The 27,998-nt window shown below is 47.3% G+C and overlaps 2 protein-coding genes across 15 annotated transcripts in view; one reads left to right on the top strand and one right to left on the bottom strand.

Moving 5' to 3' along the window:
• KCTD20 (potassium channel tetramerization domain containing 20) overlaps positions 1-27,998 on the bottom strand; it is a 91,126-nt gene that overhangs the window by 58,149 nt on the left and 4,979 nt on the right. Inside the window, exon 2 of the mRNA XM_010994481.3 lies at positions 18,801-19,007. The gene's annotated coding sequence lies outside the window, so the exon portion shown is untranslated. The remainder of the gene's footprint in view (positions 1-18,800; positions 19,008-27,998) is intronic.
• On the top strand, positions 8-27,186 carry ETV7 (ETS variant transcription factor 7). 14 transcript variants are annotated; one of them, XR_010376879.1, is made up of 9 exons: positions 12-290; positions 1,751-1,886; positions 10,038-10,202; positions 10,546-10,677; positions 12,142-12,372; positions 13,968-14,110; positions 15,662-15,762; positions 20,728-23,649; positions 25,550-27,186. XR_010376879.1 is itself a non-coding variant. In XM_064476444.1 (9 exons), the coding sequence occupies exons 1-8, from the start codon at positions 285-287 to the stop codon at positions 15,990-15,992; spliced, it is 1,032 nt and encodes a 343-aa protein (XP_064332514.1). In that variant the 5' UTR covers positions 14-284; the 3' UTR covers positions 15,993-16,017; positions 17,241-17,334. The 14 variants fall into 14 exon arrangements, 7 of the variants coding, with proteins under 7 accessions (XP_064332516.1, XP_064332517.1, XP_064332518.1 ...); XR_010376880.1 differs by having other exon boundaries at positions 25,987-26,072; XM_064476444.1 differs by lacking the exons at positions 20,728-23,649; positions 25,550-27,186 and adding exons at positions 15,875-16,017; positions 17,241-17,334 and having other exon boundaries at positions 14-290.

Raw genomic sequence — 27,998 nt, 5'->3', positions numbered from 1 at the left:
CTTCCCTCCCGTAAAACGACCCAGGCGGGAGTGGAAGCCGGATCCCGCTCTTTCATTTTCGTTTCCCGGAAGGATAGCAATTACCGGAGCGCCCTGCGCGCCTGCTCGCCTGGGAACCCGAGAGCGCAGCACCAGGCGCAATTTGAAAGAGATTTCCTCCCACGCGACCTTCCAGTTTTGAGGGCCAAGTTAGCGGAGGGCCTGAGAGCGCCGGAGAGCCCAGCAACTGCAGCCACCAGAACGCTCACCACGGACAGCGGGTGGCTCCCTCACCTTCACCTATAATGCAGGTAAGAGCCTGGCAGCCGGAGCACGCAGCGTGCACAAGGAGCCACCTGCCCTCCGCCACCTCAATTCCCATACCTATTTTATCAGACCTTGGCTGGAATCTCTTTCCAATATATTCCCACACCTCACTATCCATCCCTCACCGCTTCTCACTCGCCTTCACTCACTTCAAGCTCCTCACTTTTTGTTTGAAACCCATCTGTGTCTATACTGCTCCCCTATACCTCTTCTCACCCCTATGCCAACCAGATGTAGTCCCTGCACAAGCCAGACCCTCACAGCTGGCAAATGCAGCCCTGTAGGGACTCCCCTCCTTAAGTGATCTTTCTACATTTGCCTTATTTCTTCAAGAGCCTCAGAACCCCCCAGAGCTGGGCCGCCTTCTCACCTCCACTTCCCTCTCTCCAAGATCCACACCCACAACCATATTTTATCAGACCTCTCCCTGGCCTTCATGCTGAAACCCAGAGCTCTAACTCTCCGCAGCTCCCTGGCTGGCATTTCCCAGGCAGTCACAGCCTGGGATTCCCTGTTCCTCACACTTGGAAGAGTAGACAGGCAGCCAAGTCTAGGCCTTAAGCCCCTCCTCCAGCTTGGCAAGCCCCCTCTGTCAGGTGGCAGTCTCTGAGGTGGGGTTACCTGGGAAACAGCACCACCTGAGACAAGGGGGCTGGGGGCAGACAAGAAATGCAGTGGGAACTACCCCAAAAGTTGTCGAATCCTCCTCTGTGGCGGCCATGGCTTCTGGAGTTTGCCTTGCTGGCTCTAGATCCAGAGTCTTTTGCTGCACATTGCCCTCCTCAGACACCAAAAGATGAACACAAGGCTCTCGAAGATTCCCAGAGAGAGACAATGGCTCTTGCTGGAATTGGTTTCACTTTTACTTTTCAGGATGTGGCAGCCTGTGGCTAGGCATGAGTTCCAGGGATCTACAAAATCCTGTCACTTTTTTAATCCCCTCATCCTGATTAATGAACCGAATCACCTCTAGGGGCTAGGCTGATTATAACATGTAAAGATACAGACTTCCCTTGGTTGGAACTTGGGATTCTGAAATTTATTCTTTCTTTTTCTCTTTTGAAAATAGCATTTTTTGTTTGTTTGTTTCTGATTTAAGGTCTTTTTTATCCTGGCCCCTCAGGTTCCCTGTGTCCTCTCACCAAGGTTTCTAGGCTCTCAGATTTCCAGCTTACAAGTCAAGTCTTGACGGGGGAATCTTCTTCTGGTAGGTTTAGGCAGATGCATGAAAAACTTGAATCAGAAAGATGAAATTTATCAAGTGTCCATTGTGCATAAGACGCTGACTGTACCAAGCTGAAGATATGTGTGGTTCCTACCTTTCAGGCAGACATGGTGATGGACACTCCTCCCTTTGAAAAAATATTCTTAATACATTTAAGGATGACTGAGCCTTCACCAAGATGCTCGTCTTTGACTGCCCTGGTTTTCTCTCTGTCTCTAGGAGGGAGCATTGGCTGGTTCTCCTGTGAGTCCCAAGGCAGCCACACCACCCCCAGGCACCCAGGCCCAAGCCAGATGTGAAGCTCGAGTGAACCTGCTAGGTGACAGGGCAATCTGCAGGCTGCCAGGAAGACTCCGTGAGTAGAGGGGAGGAGAAAGGCAAATATTCTTAAAGGACATAAACTTGATGTATAAACTTCTTATCTAAGGAATTGCCTTCCCCTCCATCTGCTTTTGTCTCTGCTGGGTTTTCTTTAACCTTTCCTTGGTGAGGAAGTCAGAAGAGGTCAATGTGACTTCTCCTGCAGAGTATACAGCTGACAAGGCCAAGCGTGAGAGCGGGCAATCTCCTCCTCGGTAAGATGAGGGTTGGGATTGGATGAGCTATTGGGTCCCTTCCAGCCTAAGGACAAATTGTTGAGGACATTGCCAGTGAGGAAATCAGACAGGGCGAACCAGTGAACAGTTGTATGTATGTAGAACCCTCTTTTAAATAATTATATTTAATTTTTGTTCTTACAAAAATAGCATATGCTTATTGTCAAAAATTGGGAAATGACAGAGAAGCATAAGAATACACAGAACAATCAAATCCACCCAAAGATAACCGTGGGGAATGTACTGGCCACGTCCTTTCATTTCATTTTTCCTAAGTAATGCTCTTGCCTGAGGAAACTCATAACTAGGCTTTAGATTAATGTTTATGTGGCAGAGCTGAGAGATGGAAAAGCTGAGTGACAAGCTTAAGATCACAAAGGTCTCCATGCTAAGGCCAAAACCCTGGTTCTACGGATAACCTTCTAAGGGATTTTTAGAAACACTTACTAAGGCTGTGGAAATCACAGGGCAGGCAGCAAACTGATGGCTGGTGGGATCCTTAACCTGGGCGGGGGTCTTGGAGCAGCTATGGGCAGGCACATCTGACCCAGTTGTAAAGCATCCAGTCCACATCCTGTTCTGCTGGTCCAGGGGCTGGAACACTGCTTTATAATTTCACACCCTTCTGATTTTCTGGCCTCAACCTGACTTTTGAGTCAGTAATGGGATTGAGCGGAATGTGAGGTATGTCTTCACAGGTCTTGGGAAGACCTTGCTGCCTCCAAATGCCTCTGCCATCCACTGCCTGGCATTCTTCTAATGGGGAACAAGAGCCTGTGCTTTCATGGTTAGAGGGAAGGTGGGGAGATGAGAGATCCCCAGGTAGAGGATGCCCTGGTGCCTCAGAGCAGCAGATGAAGCAGCAGCATGATTTGGGTAGGGCGTGGGGAGCTTCCTTTTGTCCAAATACCAACTCTGCCCAGTAGCTTGGGGTTTAGGGCTGGCTGCTCCAAGTAGATATTTGGCACAGATTACACAGCAGGCAGGATTTGGGCTCCATTCCTGGCCCAAGCTGTGGTGATGAGGAAAAACAGGACTTTGGCAACAGACCTGAAGTCCCCAAGTGGTGTTGCTGAGGACCCTAGAGGTCATCTGATCCAGTCCCCTTGTGGCAGCTGAGGACACAGAGACTTAGGAAGGGAGGTTTCTCTGCAGGTCTCACAGGGCCCTCTGGATTGTCCCCCTCATCTCCCCCATATTCACAGACTACCCGCCACAGGTTCACCAAGTTCTAGAAGGTCGACACTGGTAGAGACCCTGGATGTCACCTTGGTAACTCCGTCATATTCCAAGCAAAACTGAGGCCCAGGAGGTGTGTTCTGCCCAAGGTCAGGTAACCTTCAGTCCCCTCCCTTCCGCTGGGTTCCTAGCTCAAGGTTGCTGAAAGGGTACAGGAGGGGAAGTGGGGATTTAGCAAGTTTAATCACCACCTTGTAGAATACAATTACGCAACCCTTTTAGTTTTTGAAGCTCCCTGCGGTGGGGCCCCGCTGAGGTAGTCACCAGGTCTTCCTGCACTTTTCTAATGAATTTCCTCCCCTCTTGACCCAGCCTGTTTCTTGTTTACTTGACTTAAGGTGCAGGGCAATCAGGACCTATTTTGAGTTCTAATCCCATTGCTATGGGTTAGATTTCCCCAGAAGCAGACTCTGAAATACTTCCCCACAGAAGGGAGAAGGAAATCCAACAGTGTCCTCTCAGGCCAGGCAGCACTATTAGCAACTGGAGCTCAAAACCAATGGGGACTTGTGGGGGACAGTTACCCCAACCCAGGGGTAAGGAAGCTGGGTCTTTATCCACTCACTTCCCACCCATCATGGGATGAGGGCTGCTTCCAGGCGTGTTGACTCCTAGCTTTCCAAGGTGCCCTGTACACCGGCTGAGTCCAGTACAGAGTCAGGTGCTGGCATCTGGCATCTCCCCGCCTTCAGAGTGTAGAGGTCAGAGTCCAGGGTCACAGACAGGACCTTCTATACAACAGCATCTTCTATATTTCTCATCTTAGATTCCATGACTCATATTTACTTCTGAAAATATTCAGACAATACAGTTCTGGCCCTTGGTAAATATATAACAGTCTTGAAAGATAAGGTACACTAAATGACTCATTTTCCTGTCAACAGCATCCCAAATAAGCAAACTGCTGACACCCAAAATGAGAGTTTGACCTTTCAGATGGCTGGGGCGATGTGAGCCCCGTTTCTTACATTTCTGGAAACTGGGTTTCCATCGTTGGCATCTCTCTGACATTTATTCCCAGTCACCCACCCCATTCCCATCTCCACCTCCAGCTTCCATTCTCATCATCAGGGCTGATTTTCCACTGCAGGAAGGTGAGCAAACAAAACAAATCTTTCTTAGCCTTGTGAGTCGGCGCCAAGTGAAGCACACAAGCCATTTCCCTGTAGAGCCTACTTTTCCCTGTTTATCGGCCTGACAAAGATGTGCAGTAGAGCAGTGGAAAGTCCACTCTGAAGATGACTGTCATGTCCAGTGACAGAAGGGGGGCTGGGATGGAGGGGCGGGGTTCAAGGGGCTCCGGCAGAGAACCTCCCACTCACAAAAGGAGATTCACAACCATGCTTCCCTCTGAGGAAGTGGAGAGTAAAGGGGGATTCGCACATCCCTCCTCCCTCCTCTGGTCTGCAACCATGAGGGTCTGCCTGAGGCCAAGTCAGGGAGAATCAGGAGCTATGAAGGCAATGCAGGCCCTAGGACCACTTGCAGGACCCGGCCTGAGGTCACAAGGGAGTAAGTCTGGGAGGAGGTGGTGCAACCTCCAGGGAAAACTCGGGGGATTTTGAAAGGAGGCAGTTTAGAGATGGTCACCAGCACAGCCTCATTCGATGACAGAGAAACTGGGACTCCACTAATGATTAGACAGGGCCTCACACACAGGACTTAGTTCTTGGTCCTGAGTCTCCTCACTTTCCAGAAAAAAGCTGTGAACTTCCCACTGTTGGATGTAGAGAGACTGATATATCTTTGTGTTTTGAAACTGACTTTCAAAGTTCCTAGTTGCAACTAAGCCACAGGAAGAGATATACAGCACCACCCCTGACTTTCAGGTGTCACAGGCAGAGGAATGACACCTCTCGGCAACCCCCTGGTGATGTAAAAGGGGAAAGAGCCCCTGGGGAGCTCCAGCAGATCTTCTGTGCCCCTGCTCAAGTTCATGTCCTTCACTTACAAGAGAGTCTCTGGGCTCTTATTTTAATAGATACAATTCTAGCAAGTGTGGATTCCTGGTATCCTAGACCAGGGTGTCTCAAATTTTCATGGGCACATGAATCCCCTGGGAGCTTTATGGAAATGCAGGTTCTGATTCAGTAGGTCTGGGTGGGGCCTGAGATTCTGCATCTCTAGTAAACTCCTGGGTGTTGCTATGGCTGCTGGAAATGCATCCGAGGACCACATCTTATGCAGCTCTCCTAACAATGATTTTCAAAGTGTTGGTCAAGACTCTCTGAGGAGGTGAAAACAATTTAGTGAGTGAAGGTAAGTATTTTTAAAAAATGAAACAGGATATATCAGAGTACATCATAAACAGTCAAGGTAGCTGTAATTTCATAATTAACTTGTTTTGGCTATTTATATATACGTGTGTGTGTGTGTCATGACATAAAATGTAATTTTTACTGTGGATTGAGGTCAGAGTGGTCTGAGAAATGCTGCTCTAGATCATGGCATATTAGAAGCAGTAAGATGGATGCAGGTGTAAAAGAGAGAGGTGAGGTGGAGTGGGGAGGGTAGAGACCAGAAGTAAATGTTCTGGAAGCAGTGTTGACAGTGATGTTGTTACCTGAAAATGAAAGGGAATGTGGCGAGCAACAAAAAGGGAGTTTCCCCAAACTAACAATTTGAGAACAAAGCGCCTCCCTGTCCCCAAACTCAGGGGCAGGGCTAGACAGTGTGCATCTTTGTGCAAATGGAAATGACCTCTTGTTTGGGAAGAAGCCAAAACAATCCTTGGCTGGGTTTCACCCCCACTGTCCCAGGCCTCCCTACCATGGTGCCCTTGTATATGTGTTGGCTCTGCTCCCATAACTGGTGATGACCATAAAGCTGAGTGTGATTACCAAGCAATGCAGTATTAGCTCTGGAAATGGGGGCGACAGAGTGCTGACTTCTCAGGGAGGCACCTGAGCCTTCCCACTGTGTCCTGGGACAGGCAGCTGTCCCTGCCGGGAGCTCTGTTTGTATCAGTCCAAAAGTTGGCAGCCGGCCAGGCTGGAAATCCCCAGTGCGCAGGCCCCCAGAGCAGAGAGAGTAAGGTGTTATCTGCCTGGAGTCTTGAGAGAAAAAGATGGTTGATGTGAAGGAACTGAAAATATAGTGGGTTGTTGCCAAGAGAGGGAGAAGCCATGGGCTGGTCTGCAAGTGAGGCCTCAGAGATTTGGTTAGATTGGTGAAGGGAGACCTGGTTAGGCTCACCTGTCACTAGATTAGGGAGACATCTTGGGGGACCTGACACCTTAAATAACACTCGCCAGCATCAGTTGAGCTCCCAGGTGTGCTAGGCCCTGTGCCAAGCATTTCACATGTGTTCCCTCCAACATTAAGAGCTCTTTTTGTCTCAGAAAGCACACACCACATGCCAGACACTGGCCTTTAAATGGACTATCTTATAGGATCCTCATGACAGTCCTGTGTGACTGGTACTATTTTTATCATCAACCTCACTTTGGAGATAAGGAAACTGAGACAATCATTTAAGTCCCAACATTTACAGCTGGCCTGTCACCATCATTAGTAGTTTTTGTTGTTGTATGTTTTCACTTCTACTTTTTTTTTGAGGTATAACTTATGTACAGTCCAGTATACATGTCTTAAGTGTATGGCTCCACGAGTTTTTATGCATGTGTACACCCGTGTAGCCACCGCACAGATCAAGATTTAGGCCATTTCCAACACCCCAGAAAGTTCCCTTGTGCCTCTTCCCAGTCAGCTCCCCTCCAGAGGGCCACCACTACTGTGATTTTTCTCCCTAGATTAGCACTGTCTATTCTCGATCGTATTTCTGTATCTGACTTCTTCCTTCAGTGTAGCATCTTTGAGCTTCATTCATGTGTTATGAGTTGAAGTCGTTTGTACTTTCTGGTTTATTGCCAGCCAGCATTCCATTGCACAGAAACATTGCAATCTGATTGTCCATTCTCTGGCTGATGGATCTTTGGGATGGTTCCAGTCCTTTTCTATTGTGATCAGAGTCACTGTGGACACTAACATGCATGTCTTCTGGTAGATGCGTTCACCATGTCTCTTAGGTCTTTACTTGGGGGGGTGGAAAGTCTGTATGGTATGTGGCCTAGGCGTCTAAACTTTCCATGACGTCTAAGCCTAGCAGCCCAGAGCGGCAGAGTTATTATCTCATTTAACAGAGTGGGAAATTGAGGCTAAGAGAGGATGAGTGGCTTCTGTGAAGTGACTTGACGGGTAAGGGGCTGAGCTGGAACCTGGACTCTGAGCTTGGAGATGTGGCCCCAAGCTAGGTGGCGGATCCAGTGAGTGGCAACTGGTGTGAGGGGCCTTGACCCACCGCTGGTTTGATGGAACCTTAGTGGCTGAGCCAGTGCTTGGATTCTGGTCCTTTCCTGGGGTTCAAGTCCTATTGGAAAAGCCTTTTGACCTTAACATTCTTTGAAGACACAGGAACAAAAAAAGGCCCTTTTCTTTATCACTGTACTAGAGATGCTGACTGCAGTGGGATGAAGGGTGAGAGTAGGAGTAAGCACAAGGAAATGAAAGAAAAACCGAATTACACTTCAGGAAAATGACAGGCTTCGAAGTTTCAGGTGTTACTGGGGGCTGTGTGTGACCTCAGGGTCCTCCAGAGACAGCTGGGAAGTCCCCCGCCCACCTCTCTGGACCTGGGAGCAGGACCACATCTGTGGCTGACTATGTCTGCAAAATTCAAGGTTTTCCCCTCTCAGGGTAGTTTTTGTGTTTTCATGGAGGCAGAACAGCCAGAGAGGTATGGAATCCATCTACATTCTCTGGCCAAACACAGGAAAACAGACCCCTCTGACTCAGGAATTGTAGTTTTGAATTTTCCTGGCTGATATCCTCAAATATCATGGATTAGGAAACCATGTACAAAAATGCAGTTGGCAGTTGATCCCCAGAGTCCAGGAAGTCCTGGCTGGCTGCCTCCTGAATGTCACCATCGTGCAGTGTCCGAGTTTGACACCATACAGCTTTTTGTGTCGCACTTCTGCATCACCGGGCTGATCTCCCACGAAGGCTCTAAATTCCTATTTTCACCTGCAATGCATCCTCTTCCCTGCATTCGTGCCAGGTATAGGTATTATCATTAAAATGACACCTCATTTTTCTCTGTGCCTTTCCCTGACTACAGAGGTGTGCTGCCACATGTTTATTAGTGGATCTGCTCTCCCGCAGAGCTTCTCAACTGGCAGCGGCTTTTCTCCCCTTCCCCAGGGACATGTGGCAATATCTGCAGATACTTTTGGTTGTCATAACTTGTGAATGGGGGAGGGGTGCTGCTGGCATCCAGAGGGTAGAGGCCAGGGATGCTGCCAGACATCTTACAAAGCTCAGGACAGCGCCCACAGGAAGGGACTGTCAGGTTCAAAGTGTCGATAGTGCTGAGGCTGAGAAATCCTGCTGCATTGTGAACTGCTGGTAAAGTTTTTTTGGTCTTACTAAAGAAAATCAATTTGGAGATGTTTTTGACCTATGACAGGCATTAGCCCTTTATCTGTCATCTGCATTGCAAGTGTTTCCCTGAAATCCAGCCTCTTTTAGTTTTGTTTATGGTATCTTTTGACACATATACAAAAATTAATGTCAAATGTGTGTTTCGTTTTTATTACAACCTCTGTGTTTCCTGTCACAGTTGAGGTTTCTGCTACCCTTGTTCAGTGCATACAGTGTCCTATTTCCACTTTTATTAGGGTTTCTGTTGTTCTATTCATCAGGCTTTAATCCATCTGGAATTGATTTTTGTGAATGATGGGAGGTGAGGGTCCAAATATAGATTTTTCCAGGTAGAAAGCCAGTTGTGGTTTTATCATATCTTCCATTAACTTTCCTGTCCCACTGAATTAACCCCACACACACACCTGGGCCCTCTCTTCTTTTCCAGTGATACTTGTCAATCTTAGGTTAATACCATCAAATCTCAATTACATGGCTTTGTGTATATGTAGTACAATAAAGGCCAACTGTGAAGAAGAGGGGTGTGGGATCCTCCCCTGTCCCCAGGGTTGTCCCCTGAGCAAACCCAGATCTGAGCTGGCACAACAAAGTGAAAAAGTACAGCAACGAGACAGACCTGGTTCTGGGCCTGGCTGCACCCCATGCTACCTAATGACCTTGAGCTAGTCACAACTTCTGTGAGCCTGTTTCCTCATTTGGAAAACAGTAACAATAACATCTCTTTCGTAGGACTGTTTGGTCATTCATCAGTCATTCAACATGTATTTACTGAGCACCTACTATGGTCCAGGCACTGTCCTAGGTGCTGAATACACACAACACTGTACCCAGCACACCTAGCCAAGTGCCTGGTACATAGTAGGTCTACATTAAACATTTGTTATATGAATAGTTGGCAAATGGGCATCGGGGGGTGGGCAAAGGGGGTACTAAAAATAAGTGAATATATACGTACTGCATACATAATGATAAACGTACAATTATATCAAATGTAAGGCATAATTGCAAAGAAAGTAAGGTGACAAAAGGAAAAGAACAGGACAGAGAAAATGACTGGTGGTGGGGAGCAGGACAGGAGAGCATCTGCTCAGCCGAAGCATTCAGGGTGGGCTTCTCTGAGGAGCTGACATTCAAACAAAGGCCTGAGTAGGAGGATGAGAGATTGACATGGGGAGAGCCCTGGCCCCGGCCCCGTGCCCGCCCCCATGCCCGCATCCTTGTGGTTGCAGGCATCCAGCCTGTGCTCTGGAGCAGGGAGGACGTGCTGCACTGGCTGCGCTGGGCCGAGCAGGAGTACTCTCTGCAGCACACGGGGGAGCATGGCTTTGAAATGAATGGCCGAGCCCTGTGCATCCTCACCAAGGACGACTTCCGGCTCCGGGCCCCGGGTTCAGGTCAGGGACACTCACTGGCTTCTTGATGCAAACCCAGGTGGGCCCTGGGAGGGAGATGAAGGGGGTGTTGGTGGGAGGCTCATGCTCCCAGCCCCAAAGACGCCCCCTTTCCATACATGTTTGCCTGGTGGTTCCCAGCTAGAGCAAAGGAGTCTGTTGTTGGCTGTTGTTTTTCAGAGCCCCAGGAGTCAGTCCTGCTCCCTCACTCTCACCTCCACATTTCCACCCCATGGTCTCACATCTCTATCAGCACCAAGCTTGTGACAGCACATGCCAGGCCTCATCTGAGAGGCAGGTGACCACCGGGCCTGGTCAGCAGCCTGCTCTCCTGTCCCACCCCCAGGTGACGTTCTGTATGAGCTACTCCAGTTCATCAAGACCCAGCGGCGAGCCCTGGTGTGTGGGCCATTTTTCGGAGGGGCCTTCAGGCAGACAGCGCTCACTCAGCCCTGCTCCTGCTCCTGCTTCCTGGAAGGTGAGGAGGCTCTTCTAGGGGCGCTGAGACCCTCCCCCAGATGGACCTCATCAGGAGGGCAGGGCTTCCTCCAGGCAAAGTGATAAAAGAGGCAGCAATGTGGGCCAAGCTCTTCATCTGGCCCTGCCTTGCCTTCCCAGCCCTCACCACCTGCCATCTGGGACTGTCCTTGGTGCTGTGGTGGCTCTCTGGCCCTCTTGCCTCTCCTCTCCTCCTTCTCTGCTCTCCTTTCCAGCAAAGAGTTGTTTGTGTGGCATCTTTGTCTCTTCTCCTGATGTCTCCATGGAAACCGCTCTCGTCAGGGTCTCCAGGGACCTGCACACGGGGCTGTCCATGTCACTCGCAGTCCTTACTCACTGCTACAAGCTTACAATTGCTTGAGCCAGAACGCTGGATGACATCTTTGATTGCTTTCTTTCTCTCTCACCCTTATCCCGACTGTAAACCAATCCTGTTGGTTCTATCTTCAAGATCTACCCAGAATCCAACCACTTCACATACCTGTACTGCTGCCTGGAGTCCAGCCCCTGCCACCTTTGGAGAACCTCCTCACTGGTCTCCTTGCTTCTGCCCTTGATCTCCTATGATCTATTTTCAACAGAGCCACCAGAGTTTCATAAGTCAGGTCATGTCACTTCTCTGCTCAAAATTTTCCAGTGGCTCCCATCTCACTTGTTAAAGCCACAGTCCTTACCCCACCCCCTGCAGTCCTCTCCCGCTCCTCTCTCTCTTGCTCATGCTGCTCCAGCCACATTGGCCTCCTTGCTCATTGAACAAGTCAGACAGAGACGCCCCTGCCTCCAGACCTTTGCACTTGCTGTTCCCTCTGCCTGGCATTTTCTTCTCCACATACCCACACAGCTCACTCCTCTACCTCTTCAGGTGTCTGTTCAAATGTTAACATGTCGTTGAGGCCTTCTCTGACCAACATCCACCTGTGCCTTTCCCAGAATTCTCTATTTGCCTTGTAGTGCTTTATTCACCCCCCCCCCATATTGTATACTGTTTCTATTTCATTTTTTAATTTTAATCATCTGTCTCCCTTCCCCACCAGTAGAATATAAGCTTCATGAGGGCAGAAGCTTTTTTGAGTTCAGTGATGTGTCCTCAAGATTCTTAGAATAATGCCTGGCTCATAGAAGGTCCTCCACAAATATTTATTGGGTGGATGGAGAGGGTACCTGGGTTCTGGACCTGGCTCTGTCACCTTTGGCTTTGTGAACAATTTTACAGATGAGGGAGCAGGTTTGAGAGACTAAGTTACTTGTCTGGGAGCTGGGGTTAGCATCTGAGCTATCTGGCCTCACCCACCCCCTCCACTGTCTCCCTGATCTTCTAACCACAGCCTGAGTCCTGGGAGAACACTAGGAGCACAATGGCATGGGGCTCTGGCGTGTCACTGAGGGGGTCTGTACTAGGGGACGCTCTGGACCCAAAGAATGAACTGTGCTCATCTGCTTGCAGAGAGGATCAGGCCCTTGCAGGTGACCCCCAAAAGGGGCCTCCTGCCGCAGCCACCAGACCCGGGCCTTGGCAGCTCCTTGAGCCATCGAAATGTCCCTGGCCCAGCCAGCTGGCCCCTCAGCAGGGAGGAGTCCCTCAATTTATCTCACTGGGCGGAGCTCGGCTGCAGGGCTGAGGGAGTCTGCTCCTTCCCCAGGACGCCCCAGGCCCCCATCGATGGTAGGATTGCCGGTGAGTAGAAGGCTGTGCTCCCCTGGCCTAGAGGGAGATGGGTTGTTTTGATCTGGAGGATAAGAGGGTCTGTGCCTGGTGGTGAGGGTGTGGGGTGACCATTCTGTGTGCTGGCCTCAGTCTGGCCACAGCGGGCAGTGAGTGCTGCCGAGATCACCAAGCCCACCTACCCTGTGTCCAGGGCAAGGACGATTTACCAGTCATAGTCAGATTGGACTGGAGTATGTCCCCTTCCTTTTTAGAACCTTATTTTTATTTTATTCTATTTTATTTTATTTATTTGTTAGTTTGTTTATTTTTTTGGCGGGGGGAGGTAATTAGGTTTACTTATTTATTTTTGGAGGAGGTGCTGGGGATTGAACCTAGGACCTCGAACCTGCTAAGCATGTGCTCTACCACTTGAGCTACACCCCCACCACTTATTTAGTTAATAAGAACCTTATTTTTAAATAGTTGAGTGCTTACTATGTACCAGGCATGGTTCTAAAGCTTTTATTTAATCCCACAACAGCCCTTGAGGTTGGAATTATTAGCCCCATTTTACAGATAAGGAAAATGAGGCACAGAGAGGTTAAGTGACCCTCCCATGATCACACAGCAGTAAGTAGCAGAAATGAGGTGTGAATCCAGGCAGTCTGGTTCTAGGGCCTGAGATCTAACCAGGTGATACTATTCTCCACATTCACTGTTAAAGGACTAACAGACAGGCAGCCAGACTGACTGACAGATAAGCTGCCTGCCTTCCCAAAATGTGTTTTCTAGTCACGGGGGGTGGGGAGGCACTTCATTTATTCCAAGACACCACAGAGGGAGCAGAATCCTTGCTCCTGGGTTGGAAATGACTGGAAATCACTGAAACACAATTATTTTAAATATAATGTTTTAAATATAATGTTTACCATTCTTTAAGCCTTTACTCTGTACCAGGCAGAGGTACTGCCTGTGCTAAGGGTTTTTTGGTCTATTATGTTACTTAATTCTCATATCACCCCATATGAGGAAACTGTGGCTTGGCAACCAGACAGCCCAGATAGGACTTAAGATCTTGCTTCCAGGCTCCCTCTGCCACTTGCCCTCCATAATAGCACATCTGATTTTCCCGAACCTCCTGGTAGGGGGCAGGATAGGATGAATGCTACAATCCTGATTTAACAGAGATCCAGGAGGCTGAGTGACTACGCTAGAGGCAGAGAGGGACTTGGAGGCAGGGCTCTGGCCACCAGCCACTGGCCAGCACCCCTGCCACCTGCCCCCAAGCAAAGGGCGTTGGCTTTTGTGCCTGCAGAGCTGGGTTAGACCCCCTGCTCTGCCTGCCACTCAGGAGCCTGGTGACTGGGACATGTCCATACCTCTCTGAGCCCATTTCCTCACCCCTTCCTGGGGGTAAAGGTAGCCACCTCCTGGAGTTAGGATTATTGAATGAGAGAGTGAGTAATGAGTCCCCACATGTGACTGTTTCTATTAGTACCATTATCTTGACCATCCTGCTACGCTCCTGGGCCCCAGCTTCTTCGAGAGCCCAGAGTACCTTTCTCATGCATATCCTTATAGCTCCAGGAAAGTGCCCTGTCTGCACCCCCTGTGCTCTACTGCAGACTGCCGGCTGCTGTGGGATTATGTGTACCAGCTGCTCTCTGACACCAGGTACGAGCCCTACATCAAGTGGGAAGACAAGAACGCCAAGATCTTCCGCGTTGTGGATCCAAATGGGCTCGCCAGACTCTGGGGAAACCACAAGGTAAACCTCAGCCAGCTGGCAGGATGGTTTCAACATAACCAGAAGAGGACAGGGCAGGGGTCAGAGTGGACCCCCAGCACTAGGAGACAGGCCTCAACTGATTGCGGGCTTCACCAGCAGCCCCAGAAGTATTGGGATCATCTTATTTGGAGAGATCCCAAGGGACAGGCAGTTACTTCTTGAAGATGGGGACTGTCTCTGGAATTTAGTAATCTTGCCTTCTAATTTCTTAATCCCACCTTTGTTTAGCAGTTGAGGCTTTCAAAGAGTGTTTACATGAATTATACATCGCATGCTGTTAAGCCAGATGAGGATGCTGGGTCCCTCGAGGAAGCTAGGACACAAACCCAGGTCTCACACCCCGTGGGATCATTGGGTATCAGGGCTGGAAAGGCCTGGGGACGACTGAGGTCAGCATTCCCAATGTGAGGAATGCCCATGGGTACCTGCTAGGGGATTTTAGGTGGTTTGCTCCAAATTTGAAGAACTAAGTATTTATTTTAGTAAGAATTAGGATTATAAAATTCAACTGCCTTGTCAATCTCATGATTTACAGCAGTGATATAAAGCCAGTGTCCTAGTCTATAAATAAATTCATTTCCTAAAATGGCACAGCATCTTATTGCCAAGCACTGCTCTGAGGGCTTTACCCACATTAACTCATTTAATCCTCACAACCACCTCGGGAGGAGGATATTATGAGATGGGGAAACTGAGGCACAGAGAGCTTTATCAGCTTGTCAGAGTTTGCAGTCAGTAAGTGGCAGAGCAGAGACTTGACTCCAGCTCTGGGCCACACTCTATTTTGTGTCTTCTCCCTAGTGCTCCTGGCTGGAAAGATGCAAATGACTACAGTCTGGGCAACCTTATCTGGAGGGAGGGAAACTTGAGGCCCAGGGAGTAGCAATTCCATTTAATGAGCACACACTATGTGCAGAGCACCGTGCTAAGTGCTCTCATGGATTAGCCAGTTTAATCCTCACAACAAATCTGTGAGATGGGTGTTTTTATCTTCATTTTACAGCTGGGGCAACAGATTCAGAGAGGTAAAGAAACTTATCCAGGGTCACATAGCTGCCAAATGGGGGAGCTCGGGCTTTAAGTGACACCAAAGCCCAGCCTCTTTGCCCCTACTCTGCACTGGCCCCCTCAGAGAGAGGAAAAAAGGACTTGGTCAAAGTCACACAGCTGGTGGCAAGGCCCTTGTGCCACCCCACCACGCTGTCTCTCCCACGAAATACGTATTTATTTGCTACTACTTGTGACGATTCGCTATTCACTATTTAAAAGCAACAATGCATTTCACTCCTGCCCCCAATGGGTCACAGCCAGGTAGGTGGCAGAACCATCCCATTATTTCTCCCCCAGCCCTTCCCCTGCCTTTCTCCTTCCAAACATATGAGAGAGCTCTCATGTGTCCTAACAGAACCTTGGGCCGAGCAACTTAGGAAACCATGTAGTCCAACCTGCTCCCTTCCAGGTGTGAAAACGGAGGACTGGAAGAAGCGGGATGGGGAACCGGGGGTAATGTGGGGCTGCTCTGTCTTCCAGAACCGGGTGAACATGACCTATGAGAAGATGTCACGTGCCCTGCGCCACTACTATAAGCTGAACATCATTAAGAAGGAACCTGGGCAGAAACTCCTGTTCAGGTGAGTGGCCTAAGGGCCAAGGTGCAAAAAAGGAGTAGGGCTGGGGTGGGGGGGTGGAAAGCCCTCTGCGGCTGGGGCAGGGTCTGATTTGCTGCTGGGACCTGAATTCCAGATTTCTGAAGACACCCGGGAAGATCATCCAGGACAAAGGCAGCAGCAGGGAGCAGCTGGAGGGCCAGGAGCAGGACAGGGTGGATTTCAAGGAGGAGATATTGGAAGTCTCTCAGTGAAGGGCAGGTGGACTTCAGGCACCGGGTACCAACAGGGCAGAGACTGATTCTCCCATGAAGGCAGCTAGCTGTACAGGGCCTCCTCTCTCCTCCCAGGGCAGCAGGGAACCCCAGCAGGGTTTTACACTCATAGGATCACAGCTGGTGTCTCAGACCTCAAAGCTGCCCAGGGACCTGGAAGGGCTGAGAACCAGGAGGCCTCACATCCAGGACATTGTGAGGGCACTGTTCTTTGGGTAGGGCAGCCCTGGGCTGGGGGTCACAGGGAGTGAGGTCTCTCCCTGTCCTCCCCATTAGTACCTGCCCAGCTCAGGAGAGGAAGCTGGTCACTGAGCAAACATCCAGCCCAACTCCTTCAATTTACAGAACAAAGCAGAGGTCCCTCACTGAACCTCAACTTTCCTAGTCTGCAAAAGGGCCATGCTCATGAAAATATGCTGATGTATGAAATGGGAAAAAATTACTGTTTTGTCAGTCTTACTAATGATAATAATGACCTAACATTTACATGCCTACTATGTGCCAGGCCTTGTGCCAAGGGTACTACCTATATTTTATCTCATTCAACTCACCTACCAACCCTCTGAGGCTTAAAGATGGGGAAACGGAGGCAGAGGCTTACAGAGCTGGGATGTTTCCCCAGAACCCAGTGCTGTGACCTGTTTTCTTTTAGTGCCTCTGAATGTATTGAGCACTTCTTAGGCAGAGGTCATGGTCCTACCTCTCTGCCTTCATCATCATCACTGAACAGTTCATTTCACCTGGCCCAACACCCTTGTCCTCAGTTTTCAGTCCTGGGGTTACTCTGTGACTATGACTCAGTGAAGATGACCTCCCCACCCCCGCCAGCTTCCTATGCTCCTATACCTGCATCTGCCATGTGACCATGGGCAGGTTGTTCAATCTCTCTGGAGCCTCACGTTTCTCATCGGCAAAATGGGGATGTGATTCCCGACCTGACCTCACAGGATTCCCAGAAAACTTCAAGAAGACAGGATTTGTGCAGTGCTTGGTGTATGCCAGCTGTGTAAGGAGCTAAGAAAACTCTGCAAACCCAAAGCTGCTCTAAAGCATGAAAATGCCTTTCCTATTGGTTCAGCTTCTCTTTTCAGCTCCCCAGCCCAGGGATGACCCGATGAGGGCAGAGCCTCTGCCCTTGCGACCCCCAGGAAACTAGGGGAGAAAGGGAAGAGAGTGCTTTCACTTCAGTGAAAACTGAACCTAGATTCACATCTTCTTTTTTGGAAGGAGGAAACCACCTCTGCCTCTTGCCTCCAGCATGTCAGGAAACCACCCCCCATCTAGCTGGGCCCAAGCTGGACTTGAGTCACTTCGGAGAGCCTGATAAGGATTCTAGGATTTGGAAACTCAAAGCTGTGACCACTCACGAGCAAGGAAGTCCTGGCTTAGTCCCATCTGGGGCCCTTGACAATTTCACACCAGAAGGGCCAAGCAGGGACCTTGGCAAAAAGGTCCAGCAGGAAAATCCTTGGCCCCTAAAGTTTTCCCTGAGACTATCCCATCTCCTTGACTTTGCTCCAGGATGAACCACAGCTTTCCTCATCATCCCTGGCCCAGAACTACATAACTGGACTGGGAGGGACCGTTGAAATCAACTTGTCCAGCCTCTCTTCTTATAGATAAGGCAGCTGAGGCCAGAGACGGGGAGTGACTTGCCCAAGGACATACAGCCCTGCTCTGTGTGCTGCCTCCTAATGTTGCCTCATTTATTCTTGTCTCGCATCTCACTCATGGGTCTAAGACACAAAGGTTTAAATGAGAGGATGGAGTCATAAGTCTCTTCTTCCAGTTATGATGTTGGCATTTGCCTGCTGGTGTGTTAATGGTTGCCAACAGCTGTGTATCCCAAGAATTATGTCTTTATCGAGGGGGCAGGGGGAGTTAAATCTCACCCAGCACTGGGACTGTTGGGGCCAGGAGTGGGCTGTGGGCTTGGATAGGGTCCACTACCTCAGATCCCAGACCCTTGGACTCTCCACTCAGCTCTGGGCTAAGCTATATCTCATTTCTCCAGGCACATTAGGCCCTGGCCTGGGATGAACACCTGGGTACCAGGAATAAAGGGATTTATTCAGCAATTCCTTCCATGAGCATTAATTGAGCACCTGCTATATACCTGGCATCAGGGGAGGCTCTGGGTTTATACCCACTTTTTATATAATTAGATTCCTGAAAAGTGTTGGGTCACTGAAAACAACATTTGTCAAAATGGACTTCCTCACAAATAATTTTAAGAAGCAGGAAACAGAGTCCCACAGTTTGAAAAGTAGCCAGCCATGTCCTTTTTTTGTCCAGATTACATTAATGTCAACAGTAAAGAGTTTATGGGGAAAAAAAGTGAGTATATTAACAAGTTCATGATGCAAGTCACTGTCTCCTGGTCCAGCCATTTACAGCATTAACCCATGGGCTCCATTATGTCCATCTTCTCCTTTATGAATTCTTGCCAACAAAGTCTTTTTCTCTTAAAAGGAAGCTCCAGATATAGCCCTCCCCCACCTCCCCCTGCTTTACTGAGATATGATTGACATATAACACTGCATAAGTTTAAGGTTGTAACATTTAGCCCTTTCTTTAATCCTGGTGGCCCTGCCACGTCTCGGGCTCTTACTGCAGGAAGCCTGGGCTGATGCTGGTGACCCAGTGTCTTTCTCATGCAGGACCCTATTTGTGACAGCCTTTCTTGGCTTCTTCCTCTGGTTCCTCCCTATGATGTTAATTGACATTTTCTACCCCAGTGTTCTCTTAAAAGTTTTGTAGAGACACACAGAAAACACAGAAACTTACAGAGCAAGGTCCTGATGCCTCCGAGCCATCCAGCATCTAATGGTGAACGTGAAGGTGGTCCAGGCTCAGGAGGAGCCTGTCCAATGCTGGTGTCAGGTCCCCTCAGTCCCCTCCTCCGTGCTGGCTTGGCCACTCAGTACGACCTCTGAACTAAGTGGCTCCTGGGACAGCCCCAAGGTTTGGATGGCCAGTTTAAAGCGGGTTGTCCTGAAATCAGAATGTGCATGTTTAAAAAGTATTTTAATCATGATCCTAATTTTTAAAATTCCCTAACCCTTATAAGATAATTGCTCATATGGGGAAGGGTGGGGGAGGCATACAAAGCAGAGCTAGGCCCTGCCCTTGAGTAGCTCACACAGCAGGGAAAGCAGAAGTAGCTGAGCAGACGCTGTCACAGTCCCCAGGGAGAGGTGAACGCAAGGTGGATGTGGGGAAAAAAGTGGCTCTGGTGAATTCTGCTTGGGAAGGGCCAGGGAGGGTGTCCCTAACGAGGATCACACAGGCTTCTGCTGTTTTTCTCCTTCCCTTTTGTGGGGGTGAGGTCTGGAGATATAGCAGCGTGGAGGGCCTTCTCATCATGAGAGGTCAGGGAGAACTCGAGGTGCAGGGGAAACAGAAGCAAGGCTGACTGCAGAGGCCCATCCCTGAGGGAGGACAAAGGGGTCCCTGAGGTTCGTGCTTGGGTCAGCCTGGCTCACTCACACAGGGAAGCTGACCAGGCTTGGGGCTGAGACCCTGAAAAGGTGAGGAGGGAGCCTTTAGGGAGAGGGAGGGGTCATCCTGTGTCTGACCCACGAGGAATGGCAGGGAGAAACTCTCAACAGCACCACCTACACATTACCTACTTCATGAGGCAACTGATGCTGTGAGGAAAGCAACCCCATTGTTTGAAGCCAGTCCACAGGGAGCCTCCAATTGTTCACCCAACAGACTTTACCGAGAAGTGCGCGGTTCCCTGCCCTGTGCTGGGGGCTTCCCTGTAACACGTCACAGGAGCCTGGCTGGCCTCTGATGCCCAGATCTAGGCTTAGGACGGACCATTGATTAAAACTGTGCTCTTTTCTCAGAAATGAAATGAAACCAGAAGGAGAAACGGTGAGAGGAGCAGCTGGCCCAGAACAGGGGCATGTTCCCCTCAGGGACAGCTGAACCCTGGGATTCACTGTCCAGAGCAGAGTCTGGGGTGGGAGCCGGGGCCCATTTCAGGGTTGTAGGAGGGCTGAGCAGAATCCAACGCTCACTTCAGATGGGGCTGCGCTGGCCCACTGAACTCTCAAATGCCTTTGTTTTGCTCAAATTAAATGTACTCTGTGTGGTAAGGCTAATACATGAAGCTCATTATGACATCTACCAGCAGTTACAAAGGTCTTTGATGATAATAAATGATACAGTAAGACAATAATAGTACAACAAATATAATGAAAATATGCACTTTGGTAGACAAAACCTTTCTGAATTTGATACCCATGGAGCAAAAACATAGAGGTTTTTTTTGGGGGGGGTGTTGTTTGTTTGGTGGTTTCATCGAGACTTATGCAGATTTGAACTCAATTGGGAAATTTTACACCTGGGCAAAGGCAATTCAAGGTTACTCCCAAATACAAATAAGAGTGAACAAATGAACCTCCTCCTTCCCTCCCTCAGGTAGCTTCCCAGGTTATTATCCGAAGAATCTGGAATAAAGTTTGGGAAGGATATGTTCCCTCCAATCCCAGAGACATGCCTCAGCCTGAGTCCTGTTAATAAGTCTTCCCTGTAATGGTGACTTCTCTGATGAGTGCAGGAGTGCCTCTGAGTTCTCACAAACTCTGTGGTGCTCATGAAACTGTCAGAAACTCTATCCTAGCTTCATTGCTTAGGATTCTGGGGACACAGCTGCAGGCTTCTATCCTTGGAAAGGTCTGCAGTTTAAAACCATACCCACCAGGTGGCGCAAAGCCTCTTGTGTTGGTGATGGTACCACTACGCTGACAGCGTCTGTGCTGTGATGGAGAATGCCTGCTCCCTCCTACTAAGATGTGAGAAAAACTTCCCAACTCAGGCATGCTCTGTAAGTAGACATCCAGCCCCTGCTTGAACACCTCCAGTGATGGGGAGCTCACTATCTTTTGGGGCAGAGTTAGTAGCTGGAGTGGGGGTGAAATTGAGGGCACCAAAAAGCTGCCTGTTCAGTGATTATCACCCTTACTCTCCCAACCCACAGGACAATGGTTTCTGAAGTTTCTATCTTCCCAGTCTCTTTGTTGGGAATAATTTACTTCCTCTTCTTATCACCTTACTCCTGAGTAGTTTATCAACTTTCTGAGCAGAGGCCCAGATGAGACCTTTCTGGGATATGGGCCAGGGGTGTGTCAAAAGCCTCTCTACCCTCACTTTACACACCCAGCCCCTGACTATGAATCAAAAGGATTAAGGCTCCCTCAGTTCCTGGTGGCTTTAGTGAAGTCAGCCTTCTGGGCCTAAGTTTCCACATCTGTGAAATAAGTAACAGCATGCTCCGCCCTGCTTACCACATTAAGTTGTTAAGTTTCAAATGAAATAATGTATTCATTTATTTAACAAGTATTTATTAAGCACCTGTGATACTCCAGGCACTGTTCTAGAAAATGGGGAAACAGTAGTAAGCAGATAAGTAAGTGATAAATACAGCATTTGCTGTCAGTTGCTGATAAGCACCTAGAAGGAAAATAAAATACAGCCAAGTGAAGGGGTCTGATTTTAAATTGAGCTGCCAGAGATGTGAAAAGCATGTGAAAACAGGAGTAAATCATCTTCACCTACATCAACTTTTCACCTGTCATCAGCCTGTCCCCCTTCTCTTTGGCCTGTGGTTTCTACCATGAAACTCACGCCTGAGACAGACAGTGCTGTTAGTTTCTGTTATGTGCAACCTAACGCAATCCTAATGGGTATGAATAATGAAGACAGGAGCCCAGGAGGAGAAGACCACGTGCCCAGAGCTATCCCTCTCTATCCGGCTCCTTTGCCTGTGGGGGAGCCACAAGCTAAGACCAATGAGATCACAAAGTCTCCTGGACAGACCTCACGGCTCCAGGTTAGGCCCATTTAAACATCCAAACTCAAGGAAGCCCTGTGTATCATCCACAGTGCTCTGGCTAGAAAGCCCCGGGGTTCTAAATATGGCTCTTGATATCCCAGAAATTCAATTAGGAAGGGATTTCCCCTCAGTCAGATGATCACCCACTCCAGCCAGTGACATACTCAGGTTATCAACCCATATATCAACCACAGTATAGAAAAAAATTTTTTCTTTGTGATGAGACTGTTAGGATTTACTCTCTTAACGGCTTTCACATATAACATACAGCAGTGTTAATTATATTTATCATGTCGTACAGTACCTAGTACTTATTTATCTTATAACTGAATATTTGTACTTTTTACTACCTTCTTCCAATTTTTCCCCCCACCCCCAACACTCTTCCTTTGGTAACCACAAATCTGATCTCTTTTTCTATGGGTTTGTTTGTTTGTTTTTGAAGAGTAAGTGACTGACAAAATTATGTTAGTTCCTGGCACACAACATAGTGATCTGATATTTCTATACTTTTTGAAATGATCACCACAATGTCTAGTTACCATCTGTCACCATACAAAGACGTTACGTAATTATTGACTATATTCCTCACACTGTACATTTCATACCCATGACTCATTTATTTTGTAACTGCAAGATCTGTACCTCTTAATGTCTCTCACCTATTTCTCTCTTCCTCCCCCCCTCCCCTCTGGCAACCACCTGTTTGTTTTCTGTATCTATGATTCTGTTTCTGCTTAGTTATGTTTATTCATTTGTTTTGGTTTTTAAGATTCCACACATAAGTGAAATCATATAGTATTTGTCTTTTCCTGACTGACTCAATTCACTCAGCACAATACCCTCTAGGTCCATCCATGTTGTTGTAAATGGCAAGATTTCATTCTTTTTTATGGCTGAGTAACATTCCTGTGTGTGTGTGTGTGTGTGTGTGTGTGTGTGTGTGTGTGTGTGTGTATCGCATCTTCTTTATCCATTCTATTGATGGGCACTTAGGTTGTGTCCATATCTTGGCTATTGTAAATAATGAATATCTTTTTCCATCCCTCATCAATCTGTGTGTCTTTAGGTCTAAAGTGAGTCTGTTACAGGCAGTATATGGGTCTTGTTTTGTATCCATTCAGCCACTCTCTGTCTTTTGATTGAAAAATTGAGTCCATTTACATAAAGTAATTGTTGACAGGCATATACTTATTGCCATTTTAAAAACTATATTTGGGTTGTTTCTGTTCTTTTTTGTTCTTTCTTCTTCTTTTGCTCTCTTCCCATGTGATCTGATGACTATCCTTAGTATTATGTTTGAATTCCTTTCTCTTTGTGTGTGTGTATCTATTATAGGTTTTTGGTTTGTGGTTACCATGAGGTTTATATATAACTACATATATAACTATATACATACATATAATATATATAAATTAAAAACTCTGCACAGTCCATGGCCTGCTCTGTATCTTCTAACATCCTCTTACAGATTAAATTGTATCCCCCAAATTCCTATGTTGAAACTCTGACCTCCAATACTTCAGAATGTGACTGTGTTTGGAGATAAGGTCTTCAAAGAGATAATTAAGTTAAAAGAAGGTCATTAGGGTGGGCCCTAATTCAATCAGAGACTGCTGTGTTATAAAAAGTGGAGATCAGGACACAGAGAGACATGAGGGGTGTGTACGTACGCAGAATAAAGACCACGTGAGGACACGATGAGAAGGCAGCTGTCTGCAAGCCAAGGAGACAGACCTCAGAAAACATAAACTCTGCTGGCACCTTCAACAGCCCCAGAACTGTGGGAAAGTAAGTATCTGTTGTTTAAGCCGCCTGGTCTGTGGTGCTTTGTTATGGTAGCCCGAGCAAACCACTACATGTCCTGTCCTGGGTTCTAGCCCTTTAAGCCTTCGTGTTATGGCTCAGTACTTTGATAAATTAGCCTGGGATGATGTTTTAACGCAGGTGATGGAATCCCTCAAATTTCCCTCAATAATGTATCTAAACTTGAAACATGAATCTTCAATGCCTAATCCCTAAACGGGATTGGCAGTGAGGTAATACAGGTATCAGCCCAGCACCCCTCTTGCCATCCTCCTGTTGATAACTGATTTTGCCTCTGGGAGCGGCTCTCCTACTCCATCAAAGCCTCCTGCCCCTGGTGATGCGGGAGAGCCCTCTAACCTAGGCAGGGCCATTGAAAGACACTCATTTCCCTGACCACAGTGATTGGTCAGGAGATGGCATATGACCCAGGAAAGGCCAATCAGAGATCTTCCCTGGGATTTTTCTAACTGGAGCTGGCAGGGAAGTTATCCCCAAACTGGTGGTGGCCATGCCCTCTGCCCTGAGGGGATGCCAGGGAAGCAAGAAGGTGATGTAGGGTCCCGACAGGGTCTGTCCTGTCCAATCGGTGGGATTTCTGAGCTATTTTGATCCCTGCGGATTTTACACACACACACACACACACACACACACACCATGGAATATTACTTAGTCTTAAAAAAGAATAAAATAATGTCATTTGCAGCAACATGGATGGACCTGGAGATTGTCCTTCTAAGTGAAGTAAGCCAGAAAGAGAGGGAGGGTGACTGAAGAGAGAAAGAGTACAGACACTCAACCTCCCACTAGTGCTGCCAGGGCTGTGGGTTGGAAAGTAGGAGACAAATTGGATAAGTTATTATCATCACATTCTGTTGCCACAACTTTTCTCCCTTACTCTTGAGAAGGGACTGGGAGCTGCTCTGCATTCACATTAGATGAGCACCAAAATCAGCCCAGGCTCCCCCTGGCTTGCTGGTCATTCTGCATTCAATAAACAGCAGCAGCTGGTTGATCAGGACCAACATTTCAGAGAGGTGGAATGTTTTCTCTTTTTTTAAATTTTATTTTATTGAGTTATAGTCAGTTTACAATGTTGTGTCAATTTCCAGTGTAAAGCACAATTTTTCAGTTATACATGAACATACACTATATATTCATTGTCACATTCTTTTTCACCATGAGCTACCACAAGATCTTGTATATATTTCCCTGTGCTATATGGTATAATCTTATTTATCTATTCTATATATACCTGTCAGTATCTACAAATTTCGAACTCTCAGTCTGTCCCTTCCCACCCCCGCCCCCTTGGCAACCACAAGTTTGTATTCTATGTCTATGAGTCTGTTTCTGTTTTGTATTTATGTTCATTTGTCTTTTTCTGTTCTTTCTTTTGTTTTTAGATTCCACATATGAGCAATCTCATATGGTATTTTTCTTTCTCTTTCTGGCTTACTTCACTTAGAATGACATTCTCCAGGGACATCCATGTTGCTGCAAATGGCGTTATGTTGTCATTTTTAATGGCTGAATAGTATTCCATTGTATAAATATACCACAGCTTCTTTATCCAGTCACCTGTCGATGGACATTTAGGCTGTTTCCATGTCTTGGCTATTTAAATAGTGCTGCTATGAACACTGGGGTGCAACTGTCTTTTTGAAGTAGGGTTCCCTCTGGATATATGCCCAGGAGTGGGATTACTGGGTCATATGGTAAGTCTATTCCTAGTCTTTTGAGGAATCTCCATACTGTTTTCCACAGTGGCTGCACCAAACTGCACAGAATGTTTTCTTTTCATCAACGTTTGATTTTTGTGGAATAACAAATGGTTTTTACTTCATTCTTTGCATTTTTTATGTATTTTTCAAATTTCCTACAGGGACGAGATATCTGATTAAAGGGCTATTAGGAAAACCATAATAAGCATGATTCACGACTACATTGCCCTTTGTCTAGCCTTTTCTCTCTCGTATCTCACATGGCTCCATCAAGGTAAGTATTTGTGAGCTGTATCAGTCAGGGCTCAATGGAAGGAAAACAGAAACTACGTCAGCTAATTTTAGCAGAAAAGGAACCAAGGGCTTACAAAGTCATTCGAAGGGTTGGAGGAGTGGGTTCCAGGTGGGACCTCCTGGAATGTTCCAGAACACCACCACCAGCCAGCAAGGGGGCCACCCTTGCTCTATGAAGGGGGTACCCACATGCTGGGACCCTGCTGATAAAAAAATACACAGCTTCTCTTAACCTTGCATGTTCCAGCAGTAGCTGGATCCACAGAAAGTTGCCCCCTGCTCACTTGCTCCTTCCAAATCGCAGGCCAGAGCATGTAATTGTCAGATCTGAACTCACACCGGAAACTCAAGCTGCAAAAGAGCCTGGGAAACACACTTTTCGGCTTTCTAGCCTGTGAAGTAGAGGAAGAGACACTCGGAGGAGGTTGAGAAGAATATGAATGGGTTCAATCCATCAGGATCATCAAGATTTTAATATTTAATAAAGTTTAAATAAATTTAACATTTAACATATTAAATTAACATTTAACTTGGTTCAATACCTATTTGAGCTAAACAACTGATGGTGCTTTTTTTTTTTTTTTTTTTGTATTGGCACTGTGAAATGACTTTTTCCCCCATCTGTGGAGTCTACAAATTTACCCCTGAAGCCCTGTCTGTGACACACATCCTTGAAATCTGGAGAAGTGGTTTCCTTTAAGAAGTTCTCATATCTGACTCTGAGTATTTTGCGTTTGGGTGATGCTGAAGTGAATAACTGCTTTCTCTACAGGAAGTGAGAAACTCCTGTGTGTTACTGGAGGCAAGAGTTTCCGAGTATTCTCTTGAGCATAATGAGCACGTCCTGGAGGAAACAATATAACTTGATTAGTCGATTTTTTTTTCAATTAAAGAACCAGCTGCTCAAGAACAAACTCAGATGCCAAGAAGCATTTGAGAAGATGCTTAGTGTCACTAATAATAACTGAACAAAGGCAAATTAAAACGAAAGTGGCTCATCCGATGGACAGCAATGAACAGGTTCAGTGGTGTCGTTGAGTGAGAAGATGCAGCTGTTCTCACAGACCACAGCTGGAGGTGTGAAGGGGTACAAAGTTCTGGAAGGGAATTCGTCAGGTTGACCAAAGATTTAAATGTGTCTCCCTTGTGACCTAACCATTCTACTTCTTAAGAATGTATCTTTCAGAAATGTCCTCACATAACACAAAAATATATTTAGAGAGATTCTCTGAAGCACTGGGTCCTCATCCTCTCCCCTCCCCTCCCTGCCTGCCTAAGTTGAGGTGGGGGGACTGAGAGTTCCACTCTAACTTTTCAAAGTCAGGGAGAAAGGTCATCTGCAGAAGGCTAAGGAGCCAGTGTGGGTAAAATGCAATTTTCTTCACGTCACCTTGTGTGGGAAATACTAGAACGTTGCATAACACCCCTCCATACTACTGACTGTCTCTTGGAGTTCTGAACCCTTTCACACACTAAATTAAAAAAAAAAAAAAAAAAAAAAGAATCTGGGGCTTGAAAGGGAGAAGGGAGACTTTGCTCTTCGGCCAAAAACTCCCTTAAGACAATGTTGTGGAATCACTGCCACAAGAATGTCTTTTTAAAAAAGAAGCAAGTTGTGGAACAGTATATACTGAATGCTCCCATCTGTGAAAATAGTAATAGTAATAGTAATAGTAATAGTAATAGTAATAGTAATAGTAATAGTAATAGTAATAGTAATAATAATAATAATAATAATAATAATAATAATGCTGCTAAGCTATTTTCTATTAAAAGTATCCCAGAAGAACATATTCAAAACATGACTCTCTCCCATGTGTGGGGGAGTTACGGGGTCCCTAGTGTTTCAGCTAATAAACAGACATGCATTACTGGAGCAATGTGGTAGCTCTGCTCCCAGCAAAGTTGGCCCAAGAGGCTTGCCTGCCTGTCAATAAAGCTTTTGTTTGGTAAGATAAGACCTTCCAAATCTGTCCTGGACAGCTCATTTTCTGGTTTCCTGGGGGAAGTGGAGTGATCTTACTTGTCAAGTAACCGAGAGCACAGTCACCTGCTAATGCAAAGGGCCACCTCTTCCCTGAAACATGGCTCCTTCCAGGTTGGGCCCTAGTGCCTGAAATCTCCCCATCTGATCCTGGGGAATTTCAGGACCGTCAGAAGGGCCCGGCCCTCAGGTTTCACCTTGCGGGCAACCTCTGCAGGTAGAAACCTGGTCTACTTTGGACTTCAATGGAAAGTCAGTGCTGACTAAGAATGAAAGTCACTAAGGGCAGAAAAAGCTGTGAGGAACACTAGCGATCAAACATGCCTTCAGTT

This window comes from Camelus dromedarius, chromosome 19 (genome assembly GCF_036321535.1).
Source record: "Camelus dromedarius isolate mCamDro1 chromosome 19, mCamDro1.pat, whole genome shotgun sequence".
NCBI lineage: Eukaryota > Metazoa > Chordata > Mammalia > Artiodactyla > Camelidae > Camelus > Camelus dromedarius.
This window is presented reverse-complemented; position numbering and strand designations above follow the sequence as displayed.